The sequence below is a fragment of the Oratosquilla oratoria genome, chromosome 40, assembly GCF_046742065.1.
Source record: "Oratosquilla oratoria isolate Oo_2021 chromosome 40, ASM4674206v1, whole genome shotgun sequence".
NCBI classification, from domain to species: Eukaryota; Metazoa; Arthropoda; class Malacostraca; order Stomatopoda; family Squillidae; genus Oratosquilla; species Oratosquilla oratoria.
This window is the reverse complement of record NC_134816.1, coordinates 21,063,979-21,078,244: the sequence shown is the minus strand read 5'-3', so window position 1 is coordinate 21,078,244 and position 14,266 is coordinate 21,063,979. Positions and strand designations below refer to the sequence as shown.

The 14,266-nt window shown below is 39.2% G+C and overlaps 1 protein-coding gene across 1 annotated transcript; it reads left to right on the top strand.

Annotated features, from left to right (window-relative positions):
- Positions 1-12,660: 12,660 nt before the first annotated feature.
- LOC143020497 (uncharacterized) lies at positions 12,661-13,695 on the top strand. Its single transcript, XM_076176923.1, has one exon. The coding sequence runs from the start codon at positions 12,661-12,663 to the stop codon at positions 13,693-13,695; it is 1,035 nt and encodes a 344-aa protein (XP_076033038.1).
- The last annotated feature ends 571 nt before the right edge of the window (positions 13,696-14,266 follow it).

Genomic DNA, 14,266 nt, shown 5'->3' with positions numbered 1-14,266 from the left:
TAAAGGTTATGAAAGTAATTATTCAATTATCAAAAGTAAAATTATGCTAAATCAAGGATGAAAACACGACCTAGTTATATATTTCAAATTAGAATATTTTTATTTGTATTTTTCGATGAATTGTGTATATCGATGAACTGAGCGTGTCGATGAATTATTGTCAGTGAATTCGCCGGATGCCAAAATATATATTATTATTTTCATTATTTTATATTTCTTATCGTTAAGGGAATTTTCGTTACAAATAGTTTGATCTTTTCCTACCTCCAACCTCCAACATTTGAATATAACTAGAATATGACTTCGCTTATTACAGAAACCTAGACATCCCTAAGAACAATTCAACAGTATGTCTAACATCCGTATCTAGGTTTACACAATCTCTTCGTTCATCCTTCATCTTTGCTAGATGTAACGGAAATATTTGAAAATTTGAATTTTGGCACCGAAGTCGTTTCTGACTCGGACAAACTCTCAACGGTCGTCGGCGCCCAGTGGGTTAAGAACATAAGAACGAAGGAGATTACAAGAGACCATGTGGCCTACACTAGGCAGTTCCATGTCCATTACCACCTGTCATCCCCGTGCATAAAGTTGTCTAACCGTTTCTTAAAACAACTTAATCTAAATTTGTCCAGTTTAAATCCATTACTGCGAGTCCTGACCTGTTGTCTTGATATGATGACCTTGCCTGTGTCGAATCCATGACAGAGTCCCAGAAGGTCATAATCCCATTGGTAAAAATCCCACGCCAATTAACCTATGCCTATATTCATTAATAAATTTATCCAATGAAATTATACTTTAACATATAGTGTTTATTAATACTATCAACATCCTGGAATATTATGTGTGTAATTATGAACAATGGGATAATATTGACTATGGTATTTTGATTCGTGGGGTTTTGATATATGGTTACAAATTTCAAATTTTTCAAAGCTCCAAACAACAAATTATCTTTCCGTCATATGCTGTTGAATATGTCCTTAGAGACGTCTAGATGTCTGCAACGGAAGTCATATTGTCGTTATTCAAATAGAGGTTGGAAGTACATTTGCTATTGTGTTTGCGAATTTTGATGATTAACATTATATCATCTTGATACTTGGTATCTTTATAATTACTTTTTTCGATTAATTTGCAATATTAGGTTCTTTAAGGAAGAAGAAATCAAATGAAGACATTGTATTTAATGTATATACTTTGCAGTACACGGAATGCGCCAAAAAGGGTGAGTTTGAACAAGAAATATTTACATTTTGGTGGAAATATGTTGTTGTCAGAAATATAATCTATGTGTAACAATTGCTTAATCATACGACTGTGCTCATGCATAGATGACAAAAAGAAAAAGAAAAACACTAATTTTTAGATTCTCACATTGGGAAAGACGTCATTAATCCCACAATGCACCGCGCTCCGTTACCGTTATTATTTTCGTGACGTCGATAGAAAACGCTATTTTTGTATATATATGTATATATCAAGTTTCCTGATTATCTACATCGAGTTTTTGGTCCCCAAAATACAGAAATATGTCTTCATCGCCAAAGGTCAAGGAAAAAGTTGCCTACGCGCAATAACCATACACAAGAACCGAAAAATCTTCCCGCGCTCTGATGCCGACGTTATGACGTCACGTCGCATCAAAATCCATCATATTTTCTATATATTTTTAAAACATCTTTCTCTCCACGTGTTTAAAAAAAATCACAGAATCTTTCGTTCAACACAATTGTCAAAATTCATCGTCTTTTCTGTATTTTTAAAACGTTTCTGCATGTATTTAGGATTTTCTCAAAGTTTCGCTCAGTTTTAATAAAAACACAATTGTCAAAATTTATCGTCTTTTCTATATTCTTAAAACATTTTTCTCTACACGGCTTTCTCAGAATGTTTCGTTCAGTGTTACGTAAGGCCACGTGCTGACCTGAAAATTTCGCTCACTGATACCATGACAACATCTTGATTTCCCTATCACGTCGTCTTAAACTAGACAAAAACACCGTTGATTTCCATCTTCACACTAGGCAAAAATAGTCGATTTCCTCCTTCACACAGGGCAAAAATACCGTCGATTGCCATCTTCACATCAGGTAAAAATGCCGTCGATTTCCTCCTTCACACAGGGCAAAAATACAGTCGATTTCCATCTACACACTAGGCAAAAAAAAACGTCGATTTCCATCTTTACAGTAGGCAAAACTGCCGTCGATTTGCATCTTCACACTAGACAAAAATGCCGTCGATTCCCATCTACACACTAGGGAAAAATACCGTCGGATTTCATGTACACACTAGGGAAACTGCCGTCGATTTCCTTCTTCACACTAGGCAAAAATACCGTCGATTACTATATTCACACTAGGCAAAAATACCGTCGATTTTCTCCATCACACAGGGCAAAAATGCCGTCTATTTCCATCTACACACAAGGCAAAATACCGTTGATCTCCTTCACACTAGGCAAAAATGCCGTCGATTTCCATCTTCACGCTAGGCAAAATGCCGTCGATTTTGGTTTTCTATGTCGATGTCTTCCTTCACATTTGGCAGAAAAATCGTTTATTTTTTGTTTTATTCGCCATGACCATACACAAGGACCGACAAATCTTCTCGCGCTCTGATGCCGACATTATGACGTCACGTCGCATCAAAATCCATTATATTTTCTATATCAATATTTCTCAGAATGTTTCGTTCAACACAATTGTCAAAATTCATCGTCATTTTAAAAACGTTTCTCTCCACATGTATTTAAGGATTTTCTCAGAATGTTTCGCTCAAAACACAATTGTCAAAATTCATCGTCTTTTCTATATTCTTTTTTACACATTTTTAAACATTTTTCTCTACACGCCTTTCTCAGAATGTTTCGTTCAGTGTTACGTAAGGCCACGTGCTGACCTGAAAATTTCGCTCACTGATACCATGACAACATCTTGATTTCCCTTTCACGTCGTCTTAAACTAGGCAAAAAACACCGTCGAATTCCATCTTCACACTAGGCAAAACTACCGTCGATTTCCATGTACACACTAGGAAAAAAATACCGTCGATTTCCATCTTCACACTAGACTAAAATGCCGTAGATTTCCTCCTTCACACAGGGCAAAACTGCCGTCGATTTCCATCTACACACTAGGCAAAAATACCTTTGATTTCCATGTACACACTAGGCAAAACTGCCGTCGGTTTTCATCTTCACACTAGGCAAAATTGCCGTTGATTGTCATCTTCACATTACGCAAAAATACCGTTGATTTTCATCTCCACACTAGGCAAATCTTCCGTTGATTTTCATGTTCACACTAGACAAAAATGCCGTCGATTTCCATCTACACACTGGGCAAAAATACCGTTGATTTCCATGTTCACACTAAGCAAAACTGCCGTCGATTTTCTCCTTCACACAGGGCAAAAATGCCGTCGATTTTCATCTTCACACTAGGCAAAATTACCGTCGATTTTCACGTACACAATAGACAAAAATGTCGTCGATTTCCATCTTCACATTAGGCAAAATGCCGTCGATTTTGGGTTTCTAAGTCGACGTCTTGCTTCACATTTATTTTTTGTTTTATTCGCGATGACCATACACAAGGACCGAAAAAATTTCCCGCGCTCTGATGCCGACGTTATGACGTCACGTCGCATCAAAATCCATCATCTTTTTTTCCATGTGTTTAAAAGATTTCTCAGAATGTTTCGTTCAACACAATTGTCAAAATTCACTGTCTCTTCTATATTTTTAAAACGTTTCTCTCCCCATGTATTTAAGGTTTTTATCAGAATGTTTCGCTCAGTTTTATTAAGAACACAATTGTCAAAATTCATCGTCTTTTCTTCTTAATTTTTTTTTCTCTACAATTCTTTCTCAGAATGTTTCGTTCAGTATTACGCAAAGCCACTAGCTGGCCTGAAAATTTCGCTCCCTGATACCATGACATATTGATTTCCCTTTCACGTAGTCTTCAACTAGGCAAAAAAACACCGTCGAATTCCATCTTCACACTAGGCAAAAATACCGTCGATTTCCTCCTTCACACAGGGCAAAAATACCGTCGATTTCCATGTACACACTAGGCAAAAATACCGTCGATTTCCATCTTCACACTAGACAAAAATGCCGTAGATTTCCTCCTTCACACAGGGCAAAACTGCCGTCGATTTCCATCTACACACTAGGCAAAAATACCTTTGATTTCCATGTACACACTAGGCAAAACTGCCGTCGATTTTCAGCTTCACACTAGGCAAAAATACCTTTGATTTCCATGTACACACTAGGCAAAACTGCCGTCGATTTTCAGCTTCACACTAGGCAAAACTGCCGTTGATTTTCATCTTCACACTAAGCAAAAATACCTTTGATTTCCATGTACACACTAGGCAAAACTGCCGTCGATTTTCAGCTTCACACTAGGCAAAACTGCCGTTGATTTTCATCTTCACACTAAGCAAAAATACCGTCGATTTTCATCTTCACACTAGGCAAAACTGCCGTTGATTTTCATCTTCACACTAAGCAAAAATACCGTCGATTTTCATCTTCACACTAGGCAAAACTGCCGTTGATTTTCATCTTCACACTAGACAAAAATGCCGTCGATTTCCATCTACACACTGGGCAAAAATACCGTTGATTTCCATGTTCACACTAAGCAAAACTGCCGTCGATTTTCTCCTTCACACAGGGCAAAAATGCCGTCGATTTTCATCTTCACACTAGGCAAAATTACCGTCGATTTTCATGTACACACTAGGCAAAAATGCCGTCGATTTCCATCTTCACATTAGGCAAAATGCCGTCGATTTTGGTTTTCTATGTCGACGTCTTGCTTCACATTTATTTTTTGTTTAATTCGTCATGAGCACACACAAGGACCGACAAATTTTCCCGCGCTCTGATGCCGACGTTATGACGTCACGTCGCATCAAAATCCATCATCTTTTTTTCCACGTGTTCAAAAAATTTCTCAGAATGTTTCGTGCAACACAATTGTCAAAATTCATTGTTACTTCTATATTTCTAAAACGTTTCTCTCTACATGTATCTAAGGATTTTCTTAGAATGTTTAGCTCAGTTTAATTTAGAACACAATTGTCAAAATTCATCGTCTTTTCTTCTTAATTTTTTTTTTCTCTACACGGCTTTCTCAGAATGTTTCGTTCAGTATTACGTAAGGCCACGTGCTGACCTGAGAATTTCGCTCCCTGATACCATGACATCTTTTCCTTTCATGTCGTCTTAAACTAGGCAAAAACACCGTCGATTTCCATCTTCACACTAGGCAAAAATACCGTCGATTTCCTCCTTCACACAGGGCAAAAATACCATCGGTTTCCTCCTTCACACAGGGCAAAAAGCCGTCAAAAATGCCGTCGTTTTCCTCCTTTTGATTTCCATCTACACACTAAGCAAAATTACCGTCGATTTTCATGTAAATCGACGGCAAAAATGCTGTCGATTTCCATCTTCACACTAGGCAAAATGCCGTCGATTTTGGTTTTATATGTCGATGTTTTCCTTCACATTTGGCAGAAAAATCGTTAATTTTTTGTTCTATTCGCGTCTTATAAAAAAAAAAAAAAAAAAAAAAAAAAAAATCGCACATTGAGTTCCTTTAACGGGAAAGAAATACTGTAGTAATTTCCTCACATCGACTTAAATATAGTCGATATTTTCCCCCCAAAAACCCGTAAAGGTGTTTTTGTTCCTTGAGAATATAGATAATAATAATAATAATAATAATAATAATAAAAACATGAAAATACAAATATAATTGATAAAGACAAAATAAAGGAATTAATAAAAATTAAAACACATACAACAATATGTAGATAAGTAAATAAATAAATAAAATGATTAAATGAAATATACTTAATAAAACAAATTGTATTCATATGATATACAGTATATGTACATCAATCAAAAACAAAAATATATAGAATATAGAATGAAATTAATATAGATAGATATTACTAACAAAAAAGTACATAGAAACTTTACGTTATCATTTGTTATTTATCATTTATTATTTCATTTATTAATTCTAAGAGACCAATGAGGAAGTGGGTAGAGTGGAGAATCTACTTCGACCTTTTTATCTAAATAAATGAATAGATAATTTGATAAATAGATAGATTAGTAAATAAATAAAGATAATTAGAGAAATAAGTAAATAAATGAAATCGTTAAATAAACAAATAGTATATAAATAAATTATAGATAAATAGACAATTGAAATATATATAATAAACATATAAATAAATAAAATAAGTAAATAAACAATTAATAGATAGATAAATTATAAATAGAAAAACAAATAAATAAATAATAGATAAATAATAAACATATGAATAAATGAAAAACAAACAAATAATAAAAAGTAAATAGATAGATACATGAATAACAGTATGTACTAAAATGCCTATTCCTCCTTATCAGGGAGGTAGCCGTGTCACTGCATATATACAAACATTCGTTGTCCCTTCCTTTCCTTTCTTAGGTCATCCCCGTCTCCTGGCACATGGTCCGGGTTAGAGGTAATTTAGAACGATTGTAATAATAATGATAAAAACAGTGATAATGACAATGATGATAAATATGATAATAATAGCAATAATAATAATAATAATAATAATAATAATAATAATAATAATAATAATAATAATAATACATACATACATACATATACCAAAGCTTTTTCCCCCTTCCAAGGGAGGTAGCCAAAAAGGGAAAGGCATAAAAACACTCCCACCCATTTCATCCCTAAATACACTCCACACCCCTCCCACCCTTCCTCTCATCTGAGCACCTCCTGGATGACGGGTCATCCCTGCACCCTGCCCACCGCCCTGGGTCAGAAGCAGTGTCGCAAGACACAGTACATCCACAGCAAGGCCGCTTCATTTAATCGGCGACCCCCCCTCTCCGTCCCCCTTTGCATATAAGGAGAGGACGGGGAGAAATCCCTTCGGGCTGCGTCAAAAATTTACTCACACATACTACCCCACCCCCCACCCCCCCGCCCATTCCTCCTCATTCAGTCACAACATCATCCATATACAACCATTCTCCACTCACCTCTGTCTTCCGTCCTCTCCCTTCCTTCCTCAACAGACATTCCCCTCTTCCCCAAAGCCCCCTTCACCCATCCATCCACCTCATCCTAGGACGTCCCCTCATGTTCACTCCCTCCACATCTGCCTTCCATACCTCTTTTACTAGTCTTTCTTCACTCATTCTTTCCATGTGTCCAAACCATCCTAATATTCTTTCATCAACCCTCTCTCCCAAATCCTTTTTCACCCCTGTTCTCCTCCTCACCTCCTCATTTCTCACTCTATCTAGCCTAGTAACCCCCACCATACTTCTCAGACACCTCATCTCAAACACATTCAAACTCCTTCTCTCTTCTTCTCTTATGTTCCACGTTTCTGCCCCATACAGTGCTGTTGACACAATCACTCCTTCATACAGTCTCCTCTTCGCATCCATTCCCAAATGTCTATTTCTCATTACACTCTTTAAACCACCAAGGCATTTACTCGCTTCTCTCAATCTACATTCTACCTCCACCTTCACTCCACCTTTTCCTGCTACACTTGCACCCAAGTATCTAAAACTATCCACTTCCTCCAGTCGCTCTCCCTTAATGTTCACTTCCAGTCTACTGCCACTTTCACCCCTTGTACATCTCATCACCTTACTTTTACCCACATTTATCTTTAGCTTTCTTCTATCACATACTCTCCCAAACTCTGCCACCAGCTTCCTCAATCCCTCCTCTGACCCTGCCACAAGCGCAGTGTCGTCCGCAAACAACAACTGGCTCACCTCCCACTTTTCTCCATTTTCTTTAACCATCTCCAATCCCTGACTCACTACCCTAGCATTCACCTCTCGCAACACCCCATCCATGTATAAGTTGAACAGCCAGGGCGACATAACGCATCCTTGACGAAGTCCCACCTTTACTTCAAACCACTCACTCTCTCCATTTCCAATCCTAACACATGCTCTACTACTCACATAAAAACTCTTGACAGCTCCCAAAAGCTTTCCTCCTATCCCATAAATCTGCATAACCTCCCACAGTGCCTTTCTGTCTACCCTATCATAAGCCTTTCCAGATCCATAAAAGCCCAAAAAACATCCTTCCCCTTTCCTATAGCTTTCTCACATATCTGTCTTACCACAAAGATCTGATCTACACAACCTCTACCCGTCCTAAATCCACACTGTTCCTCACCAATTACTCCTTCTGTTCCTCTCCTAATCCTCTCAATTAAGATTCTCCCATAAGCCTTCCCTACTACACTCAACAGGCTAATCCCTCTGAAATTACTACATTCACACTTGTCCCCTTTTCCCTTGTAAAGAGGAACTATACAGGCACTTCTCCAGTCCTCCGGTACTCTACCCTCTCTCCAGCAAACATTAAATAATCTCACCAACCAGTCCACCATCACTGAACCTCCCTTTTTCAGACATTCTGCATGACATCCATCCAGACCAGTGCCTTACCTGCTTTCATCATCTTTACAACTGCCTTCACCTCATCCTTCCTTATTTCTCCTCCATTCTCCTCACTCATCACTCTCATTTTCTTCGTATTTCCCACTGCAGCTATCTTTCCTTCCCTATCCTCCTTCACATTCAGCAAACTCCTAAAATATTTGCCCATCTTCCCCTCACTGCCATCTCTTCCATTATCAACTCTCCATCTGTACCTTTTACCTTTTCTTCCCTTCTTGATTCGCCTCCTCTTCCTCTCTTAATTTCTTTCCAAAACATCTTTTTATTACTTTCAAAATTTTCTGCCATACTGTTACCCCATATCACATATGCTCTCCTCTTTGCGTCCTTTACCTTTTGCTTTACTTCTCTTTTCTTTTCTTTGTACGTCTCATATGACTCCCCTGTCCTCTTTTGTAACCAATCTGTGAATGCTCGCTTCTTCTCTTCTACAACCTTCTTTGTTTCCTCATCCCACCATTCACTACCCTTTCTTCTATTTCCCCCTGTCCTTCTTGTTCCACACACCATCCTTGCACACTTTAAGACTCCCTCCTTGAACCATCCCCATTCCTCCTCCACACCCATCTCTGCTCTATCCTTTACTCCCTCCCACTCCTCCTTCAGCTTCTTTTCGTACTCCTTCTCCTTTTCCTTTTCCTTCAAGGAGTTCACTCTAAGAACCTCCCTACCTTTTGTCCCTTTCCTCCTTCTCCATCTATCCTCCACTCTCAACTTACCTTCCACCAAAAAATGATCTGATATTCCCCCACCCTCTCCCCTTAGCACATGTACATCCTTAACTCTTCCTATCATAATCCTATTTACCACTACATAATCCATTAGCGCTCTATCTACCACCCTTCCCTCCACCACCCTCTCCCATGTGTACTTATGCTTGACTTTCTTCCAAAACACTGTATTTGCTATCATCAACTCTCTTTCTAGACACATTTCCACCATCAACTTTCCACTACGATTCTTTCCTGGAACTCCACACTTCCCAACCACTCCATCGATTGGACCATTTCCCACTCTAGCATTAAGGTCTCCCAGTACTATTACATTGACATTTCTTCCTAAACCCTCTATGCACTCATTTAAATCTATCCAAAAGGCCTCCCTTTCTTCCATGCTCTTCTCACTGCCCGGCCCATATGCACTTACAAAGACCCACATCTCCTTTCCCAGTTTCACCTTCATCCACATTATCCTTGAGGAAACCTCCTTCCACTCCACTACCCCTTTACCTATCTCCTCACTTACTAGAATAGCCACCCCTTCCCTCCCTCGCCCTCTCTTCACTCCTGATAACCTCCCACTTACACTCCCAAACATACACTCACCCTTCCCTTTCAACTTAGTTTCACTCAAAGCCAACACATCCAACTTTCTTCTCACAAACATACTACCTATCTCTTCCCTTTTACTCTCATCTGTACCACATCCACGCACATTAAAAGACCCAAACCTTAGGGTGCTGGCCCGAGGCCCGCCAGCACCCCTTATGCCTTTTCTTTTTGTTTTAGGAAATTGCCCCTTGGGGCTACAGGGAGAAGGATGCCTAGTCCCTCTCCCCGTCCCTTTCTTCTCGCCTCTTACGATCCAAGTGGGAAACTTGGTGGCAGTATTCTTTTCCCCCACCACAGGGAATTTCCCCCACCACAGGGAATTTCCCCCACCACCATAATAATAATAATAATAATAATAATAATAATAATAATAATAATAATAATAATAATAATAATAATAATAATAATGATAATAATAATAATTAATAATAACAAAAACAACAGCAACAACAATAACAACGATAATAGTAATCATAACAATAACAATAACTGTAATAATGTAATCAGTAATAAACAATAATAATTAGATAATTATACATTAATATCAATAACGATATCATTAATGGCAACATAATGATAACAGCACAAAAATGATAAATAATAGATAAATAAATAAATAAATAAGAATAAATGAATAAATAAGATAGATTATTAAATAAAAATAACTACATATAATAAATAAATAAATAAACAAATAAGGTCCGCAAAGGCTTGTAATGGGTATAAAAAGGCCGACCCTTTAATTATAAAGGGTTCTTGAACAATTATTTAGATTTTTATCTTTTTGTCATATGGCAACACGACGATGTTGCCATAACGTCATTCATGGTTAGTGAGTCACTCTCATTGGCGAGTCACGTGGTGACGTCATGAGATGTACACAAACGCTTTGTGTGTTATACTACTCGCCAGTACTTGAGGACAGTTTCTCACGCACACGCGTACATACGTACACATACGTACACATGCGTACACATACGTACACACACACACACACACACACACACTCACACACAATTTTTTTTCAATTATTGTGATATATATTTTCTTAATTTCTAAGGTCTACAATCTAGACTCTAGGCAGAATACAGGAATCGAACCTAGAGTGGAAATTAATCTAGAAAAAGTGTTTCGTACTTTGATACACAAAACACAGATAGATAGATAAATAACAAGAGAAAGAGGTGATATGATAACATAATTATGATTTTTTTTTGGGGGGGGACAAAAGAAGCTAAGAAGTTTGTGTGTGTGTGTGTATTCACCTTGGTCTTGGTCTTTTGGATCACGTGTTGGACTCGTGATCGACAGCTATTTCCCTCCCGGAAGAGAGCTCAGAGCTCGTATGACCGATCTATGGGTAATGCTATGACCTTTCACACACACATACACCCAACTCCCCGCCCACGAGAGTCAGAGTAACGACCCGAAGCACAGCGATACCGAAATAATTCCGGCCCTGGGCAGGATTCGAACTGGGTACTGCGAGCACCACCGTACTTCCCAGTCCAGCGCTCTACCAACTGCGCCACCGAGTCGTGTGTGTGTTTGTGTGTGTGTGTGTGTGTGTGTGTGTGTGTGTGTGTGTGTGTGTGTGTGTGTGTGTGTGTGTGTGTGTGTGTGTGTACGTGTGTGTGTGTGTCACATCATCCTTCTTTTTCTTCTTCCCACTCCCTCCTCTCTTCCTTTCCTCTTCCTTCTCCTCCATCCTCCCACTCCCTCCCGACGCAATTCCTCCTCCTCCTCCTCCTCCCTCCCACTCCGTTCTTCCTCCTCCTCCTCTTCCTCCTCCTCCCCCTACTCCCTCCCAACTCCTTACAACAATAACAAGTGGTCATAAGCTTGCTTCTTCCTCCTCCTCTTCTTCTTCCTCCTCTTCCCCCTTCTCCTCCTCCTCCTCATCATCATCATCTTCTTCCTCGTCCTCCTCTTCCGTCTCCTCCTCCTCTTCCTCCTCCTCCCCCTCTTCCTTCTCCTTCTCTCCCTCGTCCTCCTCATCTTCCTCCTCCTTCTCCTCCTTATCATCTTCCTCCTCCTCCCCCCCTTCCTTCTTCTCTTCCTCGTCCCCCTCCTCTTTCTCCTCCTCATCATCTTCCACCTCCTCCCCCTCTTCCTTCTTCTCTTTCTCGTCCCCCTCCTCTTTCTCCTCTTCCTCCTCCACTTCCTTTTCCTCGTCTTCCTCCTCTTCCTCTTCTTCCTGTTCCTCCTCGTAAAGGTTTCTGTCACACTTCTTCTTCTTATGTGTGTACATGATTGTACACATCAGCTTAAGAATACGCACACATGCACACTTACATACGTACGTACACACATACACACACACACGATGGCGCATTTCTAGAGATCCCGGTTGCCACTACGGTGCCATTTGCTTGGAGGGGGCGCCAAATTGCCATCCAAAATTAATATATAAATAAATGAGAGACAAGTATTTTTTTACGTGAATAATGAAAGTAAATAAATAAATACAAGTGCAAACGCGAAAATAAATGAATAATGAAAGTGTTGATACTTGATGCAACGGTGTTTAATGTTTGAAAGCACATTTCACATTTTAGCCGGTTTTCGGTCGAATTTAGCTAACTTATGGACTCAATCTGGCGGTTTCAGAAAAGTTGGCAACACTGTATAGGTGGATGTCGTCAGTATCAAGGAGCTTTAAAACTAGACAGTCGCCTGCTCGCCACCTTCTAAGCATCGTGTTTACTCCAATCTTAACTTAAAGAGCTTAATATCCCCTTTGAAGACTGCAGAGGACAGTCATATGACAATGGGGCAAATATGAAAGGAAAAAACAAGGGAGTCCAGGATAGACTTCTTCAGTTAAACCTCAGGGCTTTATTTGTGCCATGTGGAGCACACACTGTCAATCTGGTTGTGTGTGATGCAGCAAAGAGCTCCTCAGATGCAACTGGCTACTTTGGCTACCTGCAAAAACTATTTAATCTCTTTTCTGCCTCCACTCAAAAGTGGTCGACCCTAAAAAAACATGTGGACATAACTTTGAAATCCTGGGCAGACACACGGTGGTTTAGTCGAATCAACAGTGTTGAGGTTGTAATATTCCAGGCTGCAAAAGTGAGAGATGCTCTTTTAGAGGTGAGAGCAAGCACTGCAGATCCAGCTATTAAAATTGAAGCACAAGCCTTAGCAGAAGAGGTGGGATCATACCGGTTCTCTATTTGTACGGTGGTGTGGTATGATATCCTTAGAAAAGTTCAAACTGTGAATAAACTTCTGCAATCACAATGCATGCATCTGGATGTAGCTGTTGATATTCTCAAGAAGGCTGAAACCTCCCATGTTAGCTACAGAGACACTGGGTTTGCTGATGCCCAGACATCTGCCAAAGAGGTGTGTGAAGAGATGAATGTGGAAGCTGCACTAAAGCAGAAAAGATTCAGAACTACTAAAAGGCAGTTCTCCTATGAGGCCTCTGATGAACCTATTACCGATGCCTTGAAGAAAGTGGAGTTTTCATTTTTCAGTGTAGTTGTGGATGTGGCCATTGAATCTCTGAGAGAGAGAACTGGAATGATGAGTGATGTTACAAAGAAGTTCAGTGTTCTCACGAACTTCCCTGATCTGCCAGCTAGTGAGCTAGAAAAGCAGGCAAAAGATTTGTGTAATACGCTCACATCTGGGGATCAGGCTGACTTAAATTATGATGAACTGATTGTAGAGATGCAGTCATTTCCAAAACAATGGCCAAAACAAAATATGACAACATTAGACCTTCTTGTTTTTCTGGAGGAGAAAGGCCTGAAAGAGATCTATCCAAACATGTGGGTGGCATTGCTGTCACTACACCTGTGACTGTGGCATCTGCAGAGAGAAGCTTCTCTAAACTTAAGCTCATTAAAACATATTTAAGGTCTACTATGTCACAGGAGCGCCTAAATGGGCTGGCAATAATTAGTATTAATAGAGAAATATCCAAACAGGTTTCGTATGATGACACTATAGATGATTTTGCTGCAAGGAAGTCAAGAAGAGTCAGGTTTTAAATATGAAAAAAGTGAAGAAATTTTTTATCTAATAGTTTTAGCATAGACCTCAACGTATATGCATTGAGTTCTATGGTTTTAGATTGGCAAGATTACCTTTTCAGTTTATCTTAGGTAGGATTTGCAATAAAAATGTATAATGGTGTTATTCTATTAAAATTTACAAAAATCGTTAGTATACTTTTGAGTCTATACTTTTCCTTGCTGTGTATGCATATACGTGAAGATGATTTATTAATAAAGTATGTTGTTTTTGTTGTGGAATTTGTGATGCTAGTTGTGTTCGAAATTGTCTAGGTTATTATTTCCAGTCCGGAGGGGGGAAGGAGGGAGGAAGGGGGGGGAGGTGCCATAACGAATTCTTGCCTGGGGCGCCTGAT

Excerpts from the sequence above, each read along its gene's own strand:
- LOC143020497 (XM_076176923.1), top strand. The coding sequence starts at position 12,661 with ATGAAAGGAAAAAACAAGGGAGTCCAGGATAGACTTCTTCAGTTAAAC.